The sequence below is a fragment of the Pollachius pollachius genome, assembly GCF_949987615.1.
Source record: "Pollachius pollachius genome assembly, chromosome: 4".
Taxonomy (NCBI): Eukaryota; Metazoa; Chordata; class Actinopteri; order Gadiformes; family Gadidae; genus Pollachius; species Pollachius pollachius.
Genome location: NC_136937.1, coordinates 7,676,530 through 7,694,821, shown reverse-complemented (window position 1 = coordinate 7,694,821; position 18,292 = coordinate 7,676,530). Strand labels below are relative to the sequence as shown.

General features: G+C 44.2%; 1 protein-coding gene across 1 annotated transcript in view; it reads left to right on the top strand.

The window, feature by feature from the left end:
• The window catches only part of gfra2b (GDNF family receptor alpha 2b), a gene marked incomplete at both ends in the record, with an annotated part of 78,267 nt that overhangs the window by 30,861 nt on the left and 29,114 nt on the right, over window positions 1-18,292 (top strand). The window contains one exon of the mRNA XM_079735651.1: window positions 14,187-14,264. Within this exon, the coding sequence (XP_079591777.1) occupies window positions 14,187-14,264 (78 nt within the window). The remainder of the gene's footprint in view (window positions 1-14,186; window positions 14,265-18,292) is intronic.

Here is an 18,292-nt window from a genome sequence, read left to right as displayed (position 1 = left end):
TAATGTTTGTCCCCACTCCCTCCTGCAGTCCATTGTTTCCCTCTGAACCAAAGAGTTTCTATATCTTCTGAGCAGCTAACAGCCCACAGCCACACTATCTAAAAGAGTCGCCTATGGCCAAAAGGAAAGAAAAAAAAAACGTTTCCCCATAAAGCCTGAGGCATAGCAACACTAGGCCAGACAACCACTTTATTTCCTGAGACAAGAAAGCCACAGAGAAAAGGTACATTTTCCAAAGCAGTAATAACAAGATCATCAAGTTGACGAATGTGTTTATCGCGTAGGCCCTTAATACTAGTGTTAAAATCGAGGGTTCAAATAGTGTTACACTGCATTAGAGGGGGATTAATGGCGGTGTGATTTTCAACGTCCTCTTTTAAGGGACAATGAACAGAGAACTTCATACGTGAGTGGTGATCTAAGATAAGATAAGATAAACCTTTATTAATACGCGGAGAGAAATCCAGCTGTCATATTTAGATAAGAAGAATACAAATATAACTAGGACTTCATCAGTCTTGATAGGTATTCACAGCCCACACACATCACAGACTCCATGAACCATCTTTTCCTGGGGATTCACATGCGTACGCCATCCGGGGGCGAAGAGATAAGTCACCCGGTGATTGGATGGGAACCCGAGTCATGGGTTGAGGGGAAACGCCATTAATATGTTTTTTGCGATTTTTTGAACTTGACAAACATTACTTTTTGAGCGACACCAATTAAGGAGGGCAATTATAGTCCACCTATTAAGGGGGATTTCATCTTTGTGCCTTAAAGCTTTCAAGGCCCTGGAACCTTCTCATGTGGAAGTCGAACGTATTTTAGACAATCAAAATTCCTTTTGCAAATTGTTACCAATGAATTCAAATATTTGAATATTCTGATATAAGGTTGGTATTCAGATCTCAATGCAATGTTTTTTTATACATAAAAAATAATGTCGTTTGAATGTTTATGCCTATTTCGGAACTGAAGGCAGAAGGATAAGTTACATTTCATCTGAATATCCCAGCGATAAAATATATATGTAAGGGCACTAGACGTCCTAGAACGCTTTCTTGCAAGGCTTCAGTTGAGGTAACAGCAGCCTTCATCAGAATGGCCAAATGTGGGATAACCGAGTTTCCATTTGTGAGTTTTGTAGTTTGATTAAAAAAAAACATTTTATTTTCCGGGAGCCCTTTGACAGCTGCCATCCAGTGTGAGGATACACAAGCCATTTACCCCCCCGATGGCGGTGCGCTAATGGTTTTAGAAGGGTTTTAATAAGGTATTCGAAAGCTTTTTCTATGTTCAAACGACTCCAAAATCTCTACCTACCAATCATAACATATCGGTTATTCGGTAAACATGATTAGAAGCGCTAGCGGTTTCCTTTCATGGCGATCCGTCCCCCACAATAGCGGCTGCGTGATTTATCACCGGGTATACAGCACTTCCTGCTGTGAAAACGAATCAAAACCTTGCACAATGTTCATACCACCTATTTGCTTTTTGATAATTGGAAGGTCGTCTACTCTCCTACTTGGGAAACCTTGGGTGTTCCGGAAAACCTTCAGGCTGTATTGAAGCTCTGCCGGGACTGAGTCCGACCCTGATGCCACTTAAGTGATATTCTATTTTTGGTACTTAAACAATACATTTGTTTCACCACTTTAGAAATGAAAAGGAAAAAAAAGATAAGTTGTTAAAAAGTAGATTCTGCAGCAGTGACCTCCACTTGCTACTTTACAGGCAGTGAAAGATAGTCCAACGCACTGTGAATGGCGTTTTTCTCTCCCTTTCTTTCTCCATCGAACATTTTGATATTCGTGTGGAAACCTAACAAATATTCATAGCTTGAAATGATGTATTCGGGCAAGCCCTGGTAATCGGACGACCATAGAGCATGTGAACCAAATTCAGTGTTCTGTGGATTTGTGCTTATTTAGAAGAACTTTTTTTTATGTTTTCCACAAACTTTCACTGTAAAGAAGACTATAACCAGTAGCCCAAAGTGGCCAAGTTGCCCAGGTGGGGTGATTCAGTGGCCTACACTAGCTCCTCATAGAGAGGATGGCAGGATTCTGAAGGTTAGCGGCAGCTTCCTACTTATCCTCTCCTCTGCAACCACCTCCAGATTGTCCAGGTCAGCTAAGGATTCTATACTGCATAATACAGCTTTACAGATCAACCCTGCCCCATTCTCCTACCCTTATAGACCTGCACTTGATGGGCTTGAGTATAGCTATTACATATTGAATACTTTCTATTTACATATACAGGAAAGGTTGAATGTATTATATGGAATATGTCTTCTTTAATCGTAGATATATGTGCATCAAAGTAATGATAGATATGTATATATCGATACATTGTATGTATATATATATATATCATGGTTGTATTATGAATATCAAAGTAATAATATTGAGTTACGTCAATATATTACATTTATATATATCGTAGTTATAGATGTAGTTGTTAGCTGTATGCAAATATAAAGATGAAAGTTGATAAAGCACACAAAGCCTTTCATATCTTAATCCGGTTTATTTAGGAAATACGATATTAACTACTTGAACGTTGTCTTACCATGCATGAGGAGTGTGCGCGGCATTAGATGATCTGCCAAACTCAGAGTTTGGCTGGTGAACAGGAGTCCCGGGCATGGCTGTGTTTGAAAGGAGCTGGGCTCTATCCGAACGAAAAGCCAGTTGGCCTCGGGGAAGAATTTGGTGAAGAGGCTTTGCGATAATCTATACAGAGATTCACCTGAGCTGTCCCTTGGGGGAGGGAGGGGCGGGGGGTCAGTGGAAGAAGAGGTGGGGGTGGGCTGATGTAGGGGGTCAGGCTGCAGGCTGGGGCATTAGTCATGGCTAACTTGCTCCGTCGCCGGCTGATGTCTTAACCTCGGCTCTCTGTCCTGCTGGGGGAGAGGACTCACCGTCAGCCAGAGGTCTCAATTACCTCCCCCCCCCCCCCCCCCCCCTCCACTTCATAACTGCAGCCGTTACCCATGATGCTCGGCGCCGGATCGGGAGAAGTGGTGTGATACACAGCGGCACGAAAGCGAAAGCCATTCTGGACATGACCCGTTTGGGGGATCTTGTCCTGATATTCTTCTTGGCGTGTAATGTTATATCTTTGGAAAACTTAGAATTACACAATGGGTTTTGTCTTTTAAATATTCTTCTTCTTGCATCCATTCTTTTGAAGTGTAAAGTGCGTTGCCCTCCCCCCCACTATGCTTGGTAATGATTGAAGGATTGAACTTTTGACTCTCGGTGGTACCGTCTGAAAAATAAATCCATTAAACTTTAAAAGCTACACATATTATCTGTTAAGACCTTTGCGGGGGCGTTGCAGTATTTATGGCCGACCCTGGTTTTGGGCCTTGCTCGGTTTGAGGTGATTTGGTATGCCCTCCACAGCACGATAAACACACTCCCCCTCAAGAAGTCCTCATCATTGGTAACCTAACCTCTGAACATTTTCTTCAAAGTTTATTTTTCAATGACTTTGGAGCAAAACTTTGTTATCTGTTGCTAATGGTTATTGCCGCGCTAGGTCAGACAGGACATGAAATAGCGAGGAGGACCTCCACGGTGCAGGAGTGCTTTTGAGAAAAGATAATGTACGTTATTAATCCCAGGTGGGGAATTATCACAGACAAAAGTACAGGGCAGTAATAGGAATTAAAAGAGGGATACATGCTTCTTTTAAATGCATATAAAACCTGCATAAAATGAAGAATATGTACACACTATGAGCAGATATATAAACAGGAAAGTAAGTCGAGGTTTATATATTTAAGTGCCTGAGTGTCTTCCTCACTTATTTGGTCAATAATGTATCGTTTTAAACGGTCAGACGGGTCCGGTGGGCTTTTGTCGTGCATTGCCATGGGGTTGTTCCTCCAGCAAATGTGAAATTACAGGCCAACCCTGCTTATGGCTTACCGCCGAGCTGCCTGACTGATTGCCTCATCCTGCAGTTCACCGCCGTTACAAAACACTGTGGGCCGACAGGGGAGACCAAATTAAATAACCACCACCGCCCTGTTTCAAACCCTCATCTCTAAGCCTGCGTGTCGCTCATCGTTGTGAACTGAAGATGTGACAAACCACCCCGGCTGTACAGCTCCACCCCGCCCTGAGTGATTCATCGCTGGGCCTTTTATGAGAGCGCGTTCTTCACCAAAGAAGACTTTGTTCTGTCATTTCCATAATCATTTGGACCGAAGTGCCTCCATAACGAGACAATAGGAGAAATGTCTTGTCATGACGCACGGGCCAATAAATGGCCTTTACAGATGCCTAATTGCCAAGGTGCTTAGGATTTTTCGCCTGGCAAATGAGACACTTAACATTGACTGAGTATTTAGCATTGCCTTAAATAAATGGCTAATTTACCAGTCTAACTAATGACTTGTGTGTTTGCGTGCAGGCTAATGAGTGAGCTCTTTAGCATGCAGGCTAATGGAAGCTGATTAGTATTGCTCTGTAGAGAGGCAACTCTGTTTACTGTTTGCTCATTCAGTCATTCCCTTTTGGCATGCATATCCCTGTTGGCACACACACATAAACACACACTTTCGCTAAAAAAATTATAATATATATCACAATACTGTATGATATACAAAACAAATTTACTATTTAGGCTAATTAATGGAGTCCAAACACAAATTTATCTCGTGTTTAGTTTTTTTTACAGTGAAATTAAATCTTCAGTTTCGAACTATCCCGTGAACTTCGTGTCCTGACTTAATTGACGTGGATCTTTCTATTTTGTCCTCCCAGACTTGTCTCCTATAAGCCCTGGAAGGAAGGAAAAGTACACACGGGGATAGCACAGGTTGGCACACATAATTCCCGCACAGCCTCAGCCAACACGACGCTCTGCAGCGACAAAATGAGGCACCGGGAACAAATCTGTATTGGTTTCTTTTTTTTATCACCAAACTTTGCCGCTCGTTGAGGACTTGATGGCGGTCTGGTTGAATGTTCAACGCGTGTCTCGTAGCGGCGGCAGCCGAGCCCGGAGGAATGCACAGAGCCAAAGCACCAACTCTCTTTGTGGCTGTGATATGTAAATCACAGCCTGTCCCATCTGTCTTGCTGTGTGTGTGTGCGTGCGTGCGTGCGTGCGTGTCTATGTCTGCCAGGGTATCCAGTCGTCAGGGTGGAGGTATTGGCATATGCAAACACTAACATGACCTCTCTCTCTCTCTCCCCACCAAATGTTATTCTAATTGGGGCTCAGTTTGGCAAATTCTGCCCTGTGTAAGCGAACTTTAAGTTCATATTCACAAAGTTAAGGTTATTTAATGGGGTGTGATCGTGTCATATGCTATGATTATTTCGCAGAGAAGAGGGATAGGAGCATTAGGAGGATAGGCTGCCTTAAAGCGATGTTTCGGTCCGTCGGTCGAGGCTATTCTCAGACTGCATGTGGACGTCATAACATGGAGGAACAATGTGCTCCACTGACCGGAAACGGCTTTTGGGTCAGTGTTTCACACCGTCTGCCTTTGACCATGCTTTGACCGGGATGAAATGCACAGACCTGTGGGTAAGAATTGACTGGGGAGACGAACAAATAGCTCAAGGCAACACACGCTCTCTCACTCTCCTCTGTCTCTCCATCCGTCCCTCTGTGTCCTTGCTCTCTCTCTCGCTCTTTCCTTCCCTCCATCCTGCATTTCTCTCTGCCCTTGCCTTAATCTCTCCCTTTCTCTCCCTTCCATCTATTCCTATCTGCCTTCCTCGATTCATCTTTTCCCCCTCCCTCTATATCAATTCATCTCTGTCTATCTATATATATATCTTAAGCGGAAAAGAGGTATCCCTCTCTTTCCATCGCTTCCTCCCCCCTCTCTCCCTCCCCCCTATCCCCCGCTCTCTAAATGGGTCAGTCAGCCTTCGGTGAAGAGCAGCAGGGAGCTATAAAATGGACAGCTCTGAGAGTTGCCTGTCCCGTCGGTGCCGGTATGAGAGGTGTGCGCGCCCCGCAGGTGATGTGCAGTCGGACAGGTAGCGATCTAACACGCGGTCCACAAATAGGTCACGACAACACCTTAATTAATGAACGTGTAATTCATGTTGGATCAACGTATTCATGAACGGCTAATAATTCAACCGGATTTCCGTGAGCAGTAGATGACGGAGCACATACACTCTTATAAACAGATGCACTTTTTCCCGGTGGACGCGTGATGAATGATGAAATGTGTGGTTGACAAACAAGATAATGATCGAACAACACCTCACAGTATTCTCAGGGATGTATTGGGCTAACATTGCAGCGTGGATCACGATGGAATCATGTTGTATTTCTCTCTCTAGGTTATAACCTAAGAAAGTGGAAAGATGATGGAAGCACTGGTATTCGTGAGGAAGCTATCGAGCATGGAATGAACATTCTGTTTTGTACACAGACTTAGACGTACCATATGTACACATGTACACAAATACACATACACATTATTGTATGTTTGCAACACACACACACACACACACACACACACACACACACACACACACACACACACACACACACACACACACACACACACACACACACACACACACACACACACACACACACACACAAAGCTTAATCTTCATCGTTTCTCGCCGCTTGGGGCGGGACTATATACCTCTGATTGACAGGTTGATTTCACACTAGGCATGTCAAAAGGGTTTTTGGACGCTCACTACTAAGCGTTGCCTGAAATAGGGTGCTTGGAAAGGCATGTGAGTTGTCTGTGTGTGTGTGGGGCAAGGTGGGAATTTCTGGGGTTAGGGTCATGTGATTGTATTTCCTGTCAAGCACAGCTTGTAGGCAGTGGCATATGGCTCACTCATTAAGTGTCTAAACACTTTCTTCACCATCCATATGTACCATCTGTTCTATCTATTTCTAATCCCCCGCTTCTCTTGCCGCCACAGTAGCGGTAGAGTGGTTTTCTTAAGGGACTAAGTGCAGCACTTGCTCATAGTCGGGGTTGACCCCTAGTTACTCCTATTCGATTGCACGGGGAGATATGATTAGACTCGAGCCTGATGCGAGGCCCGCTACAAAGGGCTTTGGCTCCATTCAGATGATACGACTCAAGTTATCTTTATGGTCGGGTGGCTAAGGTGCAATTCGTATGCGGTGTGCTCCGGGCCTTCAACCGGGCAGACACCCAGCAAAGTGCCGTCTGGTCTGAGACACAACTGGAGGAGATGGCAGGTACAAAACATGGGCACGAGATCAGAGGAAGATCCCTGACACGACGCAATAGCATGAGATCACGATAAGGCAGGATAACGGCGCCAATACAAGATGAGTCGCGATACGATAAGGTGGATGATAATAGAGAGAAGAGGAGCTGAACGTGATGCTATATCCAATACTACAGCTAATTAATTACAGCTGTAATTATATGTGATACAATCATCGCCCTCTGTACAGAGAATAATGAAGCATATCTCGCACACAAACACACACACACACACACGCGCGCATGCACCCACACACTAATTAAGTTTTAGTTTGTGCCTAACAGTACTCAACGATACATAATAAAGTATGTCTGCGCTCATTAAGGAAAACAAATCACCCTTTCTTTCTTCCTTCCTTCCTCCCTCCCCTTCCTTCCTGCTCTCCGTCTCCCTTCCCACCCATCCCTAATTCCCCCCCCCCCAAAAAAAAACACTTGTTGGCCTGTGTGTGACTGCGTGCGGCTCTGAATGTGGCGATCTAAAAAAAACAAGCAAGGGAAGCTTCTCCGTTAGACAGCTGCTCGGACCTGGATAATGAGAAATGAAGCAGGATGGCTGCGGTGACTATACCCAATTAACATCAACGGCAACAACAACAACAACACCACCGCCGCCGCCACACGGGGAGCAACAAAGACGCGCCGATCTGAGGAAAGAGGGGGAGGGAGGGAGATGGGCCGCGACAGAGAAAAGAGATGGGATGAGAGATGGAGACCGGAGGGAAGCGAATGAGAGGGAAAACACGGTGTAATTAAGTATAGGGTGGTGGAGGTGTGTGTTGGTACGGGAGGTGGAGGTGTGTTTTGGTATGGAGGGTGGAGGTGTGTGTTGGTACGGGCTGGAGGTATGGGGTGGAGGTGAGGGTGGGGGTGTGTGTTTGTACAGGGGTGGAGGTGGGGGTTGAGGTGTGTGTTGGTACGGGGTGGAGGTGGGGGTGGAGGTGTGTGTTGGTGCGGGTGGAGGTGGGGGTGGAGGTGGGGGTGTGTGTTGGTGGAGGTGGAGGTGGAGGTGTGTGTTGGTGCGGGTGGAGGTGGAGGTGTGTGTTGGTGCGGGTGGGGGTGGGGGTGGGGGTGTGTGTTGGTGCGGGTGGAGGTGGAGGTGTGTGTTGGTGGAGGTGGAGGTGTGTGTTGGTGGAGGTGGAGGTGTGTGTTGGTGGAGGTGGAGGTGTGTGTTGGTGGAGGTGGAGGTGTCTGTTGGTGCGGGTGGAGGTGGAGGTGTGTGTTGGTGGAGGTGGAGGTGTGTGTTGGTGGAGGTGGAGGTGTGTGTTGGTGCGGGTGGAGGTGGAGGTGTGTGTTGGTGGAGGTGGAGGTGTGTGTTGGTGGAGGTGGAGGTGTGTGTTGGTGCGGGTGGAGGAGGAGGTGTGTGTTGGTGGAGGTGGAGGTGTGTGTTGGTGGAGGTGGAGGTGTGTGTTGGTGCGGGGGTCCACTCTGTCAGTAATAATTAAAAAGGGGGAATAATGAGAGTGGTGAAAACAGCTTCAGGAGCCCCGGGGAGGAGTGCAAGAAAAGCACTTTCCTTTCCCTTCTTCCTCTCCATTTCAGCTTACCACACACTATTCTAACACAAAGACACACACGCAGACATGCGCACACACACACATGCGCGCGCAGAGGCGCCAACACACTTGCAGACACAAGCATGTTAGGCTGATGCGGTTATTCCATGAAATGTGGTCCTTTGTCTTACCTTTCGATTATTCTCTTCAAATTACTTTGCACCAAATGAAACTCATTAAAAACAATTAATTTCTGGGCGTTACAATTAAAGCGATACAGTTAATATATAATCAACTTTTTTTTAAAGTTAAATTATTCAAATTATGTCCAATGTCTCTGTCATTAAATATTCACCTTGAGAATGAGGAGCAGCATAAACAGCAACGTACGACTTTTTGTGAATACATTTTATCACACAACAGCTTAGATGGATAAGTGTGGCAGCTTCGACCACGGTGGGTTAAACTCATATCAGGTACCTTTTCGGGTTTGTTCTGCGATCGCTGGCGTCTGGTCACTGACCTTGACCGCCCTCTTCGTCCAGAGAGCAGGAATAGCATCAATCAGGGAACTAAACAGGTAAACAGAGAAAAAAAAACATGTTCGATATAAACCAGATTAGAAATGATCAGTATATTACATCTCCAGCCTGGAGCCCAGCAGATGGGGCAGAAACATCTTATTTATACTTTCAAATACATCATTATTTGATGTCTATTGGCCAAGACTCAAAATATGGTGGCAACTAAAAAATGCTATTTTACAAATCGCTATGCAAATTTCTTTGGGTTGCTAGAAAAGTGCTATATAACTGCAATGAATTATGATTATTAATACCTCTATAGTCATCCAAAACTGTTAATGACGCTTTGCCCCTTACTCTCCCTCGCTTGCCAGATAACTTCTCTGTTAAAACAGTTTGTTAGTGATTACTGGTTTCCTGCAGCTGCTTCACCTCCAGGTCTGCACCAGCTGCCGCTCATGATACTGATTGCTCAGAGTACAATGCCCAAATATGGCCTTGTTCCTGAAGAGGCGCTGTCCGTGGTGCTGGTCTCTTGCCTCTATGAAAGCTCCAGAACTTTCTGACTCTTGCTCTCAGGGAAACTGTTAGCAGTTGCTCCAGTTGGAACAGAGCTATGGATTAACCTACTGAGAACATGAAAGAAGCTACCCTTGACACGATTACATTTCTTAATTAGATAAAAATATATAAATTAGATTTCAAGATATCTATTAACATTTACAGCAACTCGAAGCATTCCCTTCTATACCATAAATCATTTCCTAAAACCAAGGCCAGTTATATTAGCTGGCACCTCTTTGGGGTTTCTGCAATATCAGCATTTTCCCCCGAGCTTTAAGGTCAGCAACATCTGTTTTGTCAGATCCAAACCTTGTTCGCCTTCCCTTCTCCAAGTCTGCTTAGGAAATGCGTTATGTAGTCATTATTAGTCTGTTTATGTTATTAAGCACCCCAAATTTTTCCAAAGCAACTAAATAATTTTTGGATAAATATCAGATCAGGTAAGGGAATAGGTTTTTTTTGCTAAATTATGCCTACAGGGAGACATTGGGCATTGGGGTTGGAACCCAGACTCTTTTGGCTTGGAGTCTTACACTAAGCTGCTGCTGTAAGCACACAACCTTTCAACTGCTGGGGCCACGATGGTTATGTGTGTCGCTTTAAAATACACCAGAAATTCAACTAGCAACCTTTATCTGCTCCAGCTTAAAGTGCTTTTGCGGATCGATAAATATATGTGTTGACCGTTGACTCAAAAAAGTGGATCGAATCGCTACTGGACCCGTCTATTTACGAAGCAAACTCTAAACCTGTTGGTCGCTTATCTGTTCGAACGTCCTCAGTCCTGCCACATGGTATTCCGTGTATCCTTCTGTTTCCTCGCCAAAACATCACTTTCATGATTTTTCCCATAAGCATGCGGGGCCAGCATGAGTTTTGTTCTCTGCTTTGCAATAATACACCTCGCCCATTCCAGCTCCCCCCGCAACGACCTGCCCACCGGCTGGGAAGCACAGCTCTGAGCGCTAGTCTATTGAAACAATTACCATAATTTATCCCCAGTCACAGCCCCACAACACCACCGCCACCGCCAAGTTGGCTGTGTTCCCCCTGTCCTCCAAAGGCTGCTGTCCATACTCTTTTCAGTCCAGCCCCGGCTAGCTTACGGCTGCCAGCCAGCAACGGGGCTGTCTCCCAAGTCCTCCTGGAGGTGTACTGGTGCAAGCAAAAAGGTCCTTGAATTCGACACAGCCCATTCTCATTAGATATTTCAAGTCCCCATTCCAACATTTTGGGTCCGTCCCCAGAAACGAGAACAGCCTAGATTGACGTGATAGTTGTGTGAAGCTACGTGAGTTACTGGATTTTTGTTTGTTGTCTCGCAATTTGATCGTATCCCAGCATAAATCACTCATTATTATTTACAACCTGCTTCAACATTCCAATAATCTGGAGCAAAACACAGGATGGGATTTATGTTTCCCCATGCTCTTGCATGCATGGTTAGGATCTCATTATAGCCCAGAGTGAAGGGAGACTTTAATCATAAAGTATGTGTGGAAGCAGGTAAATTACATTCATAGACTGGGGCTCTGCTCCAACTTTATACATAAACATTGGCCTTGTTTCTCACTTCATTAAACCTCCAAAGACACATTACCCCACACTTAACATGGCTTGCTCTCTCTCTCTCTCTCTCTCTCTCTCTCTCTCTCTCTCTCTCTCTCTCTCTCTCTCTCTCTCTCTGTCTCTCTCTCTCTGTCTCTCTGTCTTTCTTGCTCTCTTGCTCTCTCTCTCCCTCTCTATCACTTTCTTTCTCTGCCTCTGCCTTCTCTCTATCTTATTGTCTCCTTCCCTCATACTCTCTTCCCCTCTACTTAGTTCTCTCCTTCTCTCTTTCTCTCTGTACCTCTCTCTCACTCTTTATCTCTCTCTCTCTCGCTCTCGCTCTCTCTCTCTCTCTCTCTCTCTCTCTCTCTCACGCACTCTTCTCCTATCACTGTCGGCCGATCACTCACTCACTCACATCAGTGTCGCGGTGATTAATGAGAAGCGATCGATGACATCAAGTATTAATGGCTTCTGCTGAACACCTTCCCTCCATCATCTGTTCAACACTGTGCCTCACGCACACCCGCTTACTCCGCGTCGATAACGCGGCCGACTCTGATCCAGTTCACCGGTCGAACGCCGACGCAAACACAGCTGTTTCCCGAGAAGGGTTACATATGTAAGCAATTAATAACCAATTCTAGGAGTCAATAGCCCTTAATTGTGTTCATCTTTTTTTGTTCAACACGTTCCACGTCGGTGAACCCATCGCACCACTCTATTAGCCGCAAGTAGGTCAGTTTGAAAGACAAACGAGATTAGGGTGGGATCATTCAGGGTTTGATTGGCACCAAGGGGAGTGGCTGTTTGTTACGCTGCAACAAATAGCAAATCGTTATTGGTGTTAACGATTGGTTGAAACGTTATACTGTACCTTCCTGCTCCGACTTGGCATGTTAAGGTGATGAAATTTGAATTTAGATTTAGGGGACGCTTTTGTCAAAGCGACTTCCAATCAGTACATTTGTCATAAGAAAGTGAAACATTTATTATATTGCTGTCGGTACAATAAGTATGTTCATAGTACCAGTGCAAAGCACCAACAATCGCTAGGTTAACCCATTCTCCGTATCCGACCCAGATAGCTAGGATAATATGCTACATAAGTAAGTAATATAACTAAATACGACATACAATAAGTGTGTTAATTAAGTGTTGACTATTTGAATACACAAGCACTAACTTTTTAGTCCTTTTATAGCTTTTATAGCTGACCCTGGGTTGGGGCCCAGAACCTTTCAGCTGAGCGTCCAACATCCTATTACCACTGGATTGCCCTGCTTCTAATTCATATTTAGCTCTCTCATGATGTATTTATAGTATATTTAGAGTCCAGCACCAATACTTTAACTGTTATGGACCTCCAAACATTTAACGCTTTGGAAGAGCAATGAAAACGGCCGCGATGAAGTAGTGACAGCAAGTGGTCATTTACATAGAAATAATGGTCAAGTTACAGCAGCTGCCATATGCCAGAGTATGTAAACCTTTATGACGCATAACTCAGCCTGGCGGCTTATTGGATCCTATTGCACCGGTGGCCTCCGAAATATTTACATTATTGAATAAAAGATAAGCAGGCACACCTGGATTTTCACTGTTTATCTTTTATTACAAGGATATAAATACGTGTGCGTTCACATTCACAGCGCGGTACGGTGCTCCATCAGGGCTGATACAGATGGAACAGCTGTTTGAACACTTTCAATTTTAAGAGGCTTTAGGTGGGGAATTTGAATAAAATAAATTGTTATGATACCTGTACCGTGTCATTACCACGTCTTTGCCAACGGTTTCGACTCACTCGTTTTTGAAATAAAATAACTTGTTTTTTTTTGGAAGTCAAACTGAGTTTTTGTGGGAAAAGTATATATAGCAGTTTGCAGATGGAGGACTTTATTTTGAATTGCCTCTTGTTAGAAATTGCTGCTTGGTCTCTCTCCAAAAGAGTTAAAGTTTTAGTCACTCTGCATTGCAGCATTTCTCATCTGTCTGCCATGCTATATTCCCGCAGGGACTGCCTGCATAGTGGCGGACATTTGCAACATTTTGATTCCTCTTGAAGCCATGGTTCTTTCAGTTGACGATTGCCACGTTTTTCTTGGGTAAATTACGGTGATAAATATAGCGTTTTAATTGCCACGGCAACAAACACCTTATGGGGGCTTTTTCGGTTGTTTGGGAATGATGTTGTAAATGTTGATTTGCCATCAGCTCAGTACTGCCAACCGTGTGGGTTCTTTATGTAGAGGAAAAATGTTTGCAAATGTTTTGAAGGAATTGGAACAGATATGTGTCGATGCTTGGAAGTTAATTTATGAGAATGTCTGGGCTTGTGATATCTTAATGTTTTGTCAATAACACACATTGAAATGTAAACTTTGATACCAAAAATTAATTTTTCTCACAAAATAAAGAGTAAAGATAATTGAGATCGAGTTGAGTTTTAATGTGTTGGTTAAATAGTAATTAGCTAAATCTAAAAAATGTACTGGCTGATTTAACTTACAACATCGCTTCCAAATGAAACCAGATGGTCTCGTGTGCACCAGACGTCAACATTGCTGCAGTGTGTGTTTGTGTTTGTGTGTGTGTTTGTTTGTTTATGTATGTATGTGTGAGGGTTTGTGTTTGTGTGTGTGTTTGTGTGTGTGTGGGTTTGTGTGTCTGTGTGTGTTTGTGTCTGTGTGTCTTTGTGTATGAGTAACACGCGTCTGTGCAGGCTTATGTATTTATATGTGTTTCAGGGTTTGTCTTATAATACTCTAACACTAATTCTCCATCTTATTTTCAAAGGGGAGGAGTTTTACGAGATGTCTCCCTACGAGCCAATCCACTTCTCTGAGGAATTTAGACACGCCTCCATCATCTCAGGTAAATGTTATATTCCCCTACTCCCAAAAAAATGTGCAGTGATGCTTTACATAGCAATATATGTGCAAGTGTCTACGATTGTATAATCCCTCTCTAATTGTCAGTGTTACAACAGACACATAATTGTCAGTGTTGCAACAGAACAGACAATGCATATATTATTAATTCATTTTTCATCCTTCCTGTTGTATGGATTTGTAAATCTGCTGTATATATTTAGTCTTGTTGCTTAAATGCTTTAATATTGTATGCATTAACATATCACTTAACTATCAGGGTTGGAGCAGACACTAACATATCAAGGTTACAACAGACACTAACGTATCAAGGTTAGAGCAGACACTAACGTATCAAGGTTAGAGCAGACATTAACATAATCAAGGTTAGAACAGACAATAACATATCAAGGTTAGAGCATACACTAACATATCAAGGTTAGAACAGACACTAACATATCAAGGTTAGAGCAGACACTGAACTATCAAGGTTAGAACAGACACTTTATTATCAAGGTTACACAACAGACACCAACATATGAAGTGACAACATACACAAACATATCAAGGTTACAACAGACATTAATATATCAAGGACAAATAGGTATTTAGGTAACATTAGAGAAATATGCATCAAGGTTACCACAGATGCTCCCTGATGATAATCGACTATCAGTGATGTGAGATGTTTCTCAACATCCTGAATACATATCTCCTCTTCCTGCCCCTGTTGATGAAGATGAACTGAACACTCTTCTTCCCCTCTCTGGGGATGCAAGGGACACACAAAACGCAAGGTTTTGTGACTGTGTGTGTGAGTGTGTGTATATGTGTGTGTATGTGTCGCCATGTTTTGCGCAAGGGGTTTGTGTGTTTGTATGTGTGCATGTTTTCCACGTGTGTGTGTGTGTGTGTGTGTTTTTGAGTGTGTGTCTGGACTAATTTGGATGTGTGTAACTGAAGCAATCCTCCCTCCTGTCACGGAAAAGCTATTTTCTTTCCCATTCTGCCACTGTGTGCCGGCTTACTCTCCTCATTGCACACGGAGGTAATCTACAGCTTTATTCAAGGCAAACAATACAGCAGGCGAACCAAGAACACTTGTTCATCATACAGCAATCATCAAACACATCCGCATGGACGCATGCACGCTCGGAACAAAATATCATACATTCAAAAGCAGATTTCTACCTCTGTCCTCCTCTCCGCTCGGCCCGTGGTGGTTATGTTTGATTTGGAATAAGTGGTCGTATTGAATTAGATCTGTTGAAGGGAAAGCCACATGACGATAACGTTGTGTCTCCGTTGCATGCAGATTCAGTTAGCCTGTCAATTGATTTCGATGTATGCTCATTCGTATTTGTCCGTCTTATTTTCTTTTCGTCATTCCCTTCACCTCGTTAGTTAGGCTATACTTAAGACCTTTGTTTGTCCCGACTTCCATATTAATAAGCGGTGTATGGATTCGACTGAATCCATTCAATCAGTGAATCGAAACCAAAATACGAATCAATTATCCGTCGAAGGTCTTTAAGCCTCTACCCGAGTGAACTCTTCGTAACCCAAGGCTCTATGTGTGTGTTTGAATGAAAAAAATAAACACATCAGCAGCTATACTTACATCAAATGAAGGGTTATTTACTCAACACTCTAGGTCCAAACACTGTGTCCACAGCACGCTGGGTAATGTATGTTAGTATTCAGCACAAGCCAGTGGTAATGTAGACTGCATTTACCAATTGCCCCCAGTTACTGATGGCCTCTTTGTCACAGTGTGTTGTGTGTGTTGTGTGTGTGTGTGTGTGTGTGTGTGTGTGTGTGTGTGTGTGTGTGTGTGTGTGTGTGTGTGTGTGTGTGTGTGTGTGTGGTCAAACAGCTGTGAAATAGACTCGGAGGGCTGTAAATTGAGTTCCGCTCCCTCAGATTAACACAAGTACAAACACGGCCAAAGCGCAGTTCCAACCAATACAACTTCAAAAGATACACCCACACACCACACACGCACACTAACAGACACACACATACATGCTCTTACACATACACACACACACACACACACACACACAGACACACACACACACACAAAGACACGCACTAACGCCTGCACACTCACACACACAGACTTTCCATTATTTCAAACAGTTCCTGTCTGAAATTGTTTCAGGCGCATGGATATTCATTTTAAGTTATGACACAAGTGTGAGTATGTGTGATTCGTCATGTATACCTTGGAGCAGCAGCACTAACACAGAGTGCGTTTGTGTGTGTTTGTGTGTGTGTGTGTGTGTGTGTGTGTGTGTGTGTGTGTGTGTGTGTGTGTGTGTGTGTATGTGCATGTTTCTATGTGTGGGTGTGTGTTTTTGTGATCTAGCCATTCTGGCTCTTCTTGGATGCAGTTAAGGAATGTGTGTGTGTGTGTGTGTGTGTATGTGTGTGTGTGTCTGTGTGTGTGCGCGTGTGTGTGCGTGCGTGTGGCCGCCTGGATGTGTAACTGTGCGTACATTGTATGCGTTTGTGCGCGTGTGCGTGTGTGTGTGTGTGTGTGTGTGACTGTGTGCATGCGTGTGTGCGTGCGTACGTGTATGTGTGCGTGTGTGTGCGTGCGTTCGTGCTTGTGCGTGTGTGTGAGTTACCACATATTAAATGCACGTGTCCGTCAAATCACCTGTGCAATAGTTCACCGGGGCGGCAGCACGGCCGTTTCCAGTCTCCTGAGCACTGCATCCAGACGATAAGGAGGAGAGGGGGAGGGCTGATAGCTGCGAGCTGAGATAACGGGATAATACACAAGTGTTAAATAGCAGTGGCAGAAGAAAGGGAAGTGGAATATTAAAGCATGTTTCAGAAACCACTGTCTCCAATTGATTGGAAGGAAAAGGAATGCGTGACAGAGCATTTGGGACTATCGGGCTGTGTATGTGTGTGTGTGTGTGTGTGTGTGTGTGTGTGTGTGTGTGTGTGTGTGTGTGTGTGTGTGTTAGTGTGTGTGTGTGTGTGTGACTCTATGGATTTGGGGAACGTGTGGTGTGAGTAAGAGGCTAAGTTATGCAAACAAATCATTTATATTCCTGCTAGAGCGGCGATAAGAATATGTATTTATAACAACTCGGAGGTTGCTCGAGCTCAAGCAAATATGCGCACGCAAACATCCGGTGAGATGTTTCGGAGCGCGATTCAAACGTGGACAACCTTTCTAAGTCTTGTAGCACACATCGCACGGCTTCGCTTCTACGCTAAAAACAGCGAACGACTTCGCGAACACTAAAACTCCTCTCCATCTCTATGTTTTTCTTGCCTTGTCTTTCCCTCCGTCTGCGTTTCACTTCATAGCATTCCCGTATTCATTGGGAGCGTGAGCGAGTCAGCTCATGTTCTTGCTGAATGTCTCTCTATCACCATCATCTGTGGGTCCCAGGGTGCATCAGGACCCCGTCTAGGAACATTAATAATTTCTCCCCTCCCCTGGAAAATGGTTGACTGGCGTGAATGGGATTGTATAGATATATTAAAAAAAAATAGAGAAAAAAGGAAGGGATAGACAGACAGACAGACAGACAGACAGACAGACAGACAGACAGACAGACAGATAGATAGATAGATAGATAGATAGATAGATAGATAGATAGATAGATAGATAGATAGATAGATAGATAGATAGAAGGTTTGCCAGGCAGGGCAGAGGACGGTGCAGAGGGAATGGGAGATGATAAGAGGAGAAGAGAATTGCAGCGATGGAGGGACAAGGATGAATGAGGAAAGACATAAGAGGGGGCAGGAATAGTTACTCTTCATAGGAAGAGTTTAGATGGGAGGGAGAGAGAAAGGTAGAGGGATTGAGATAAAGGGGAGAGAGAGCTTGAGAGAGAGAGATATTGAGAAAGAGAGAGAGAGAGAGAGAGAGAGAGAGAGAGAGAGAGAGAGAGAGAGAATGAGTAAGCTGTGAGATGAGAGGGGAAGACATGGGAGAGGAAATGAGGAAAGGAGAGGAGGAGAGATAGGACCGAGGAGATGATTGGGAGGGGACTGAGGAAA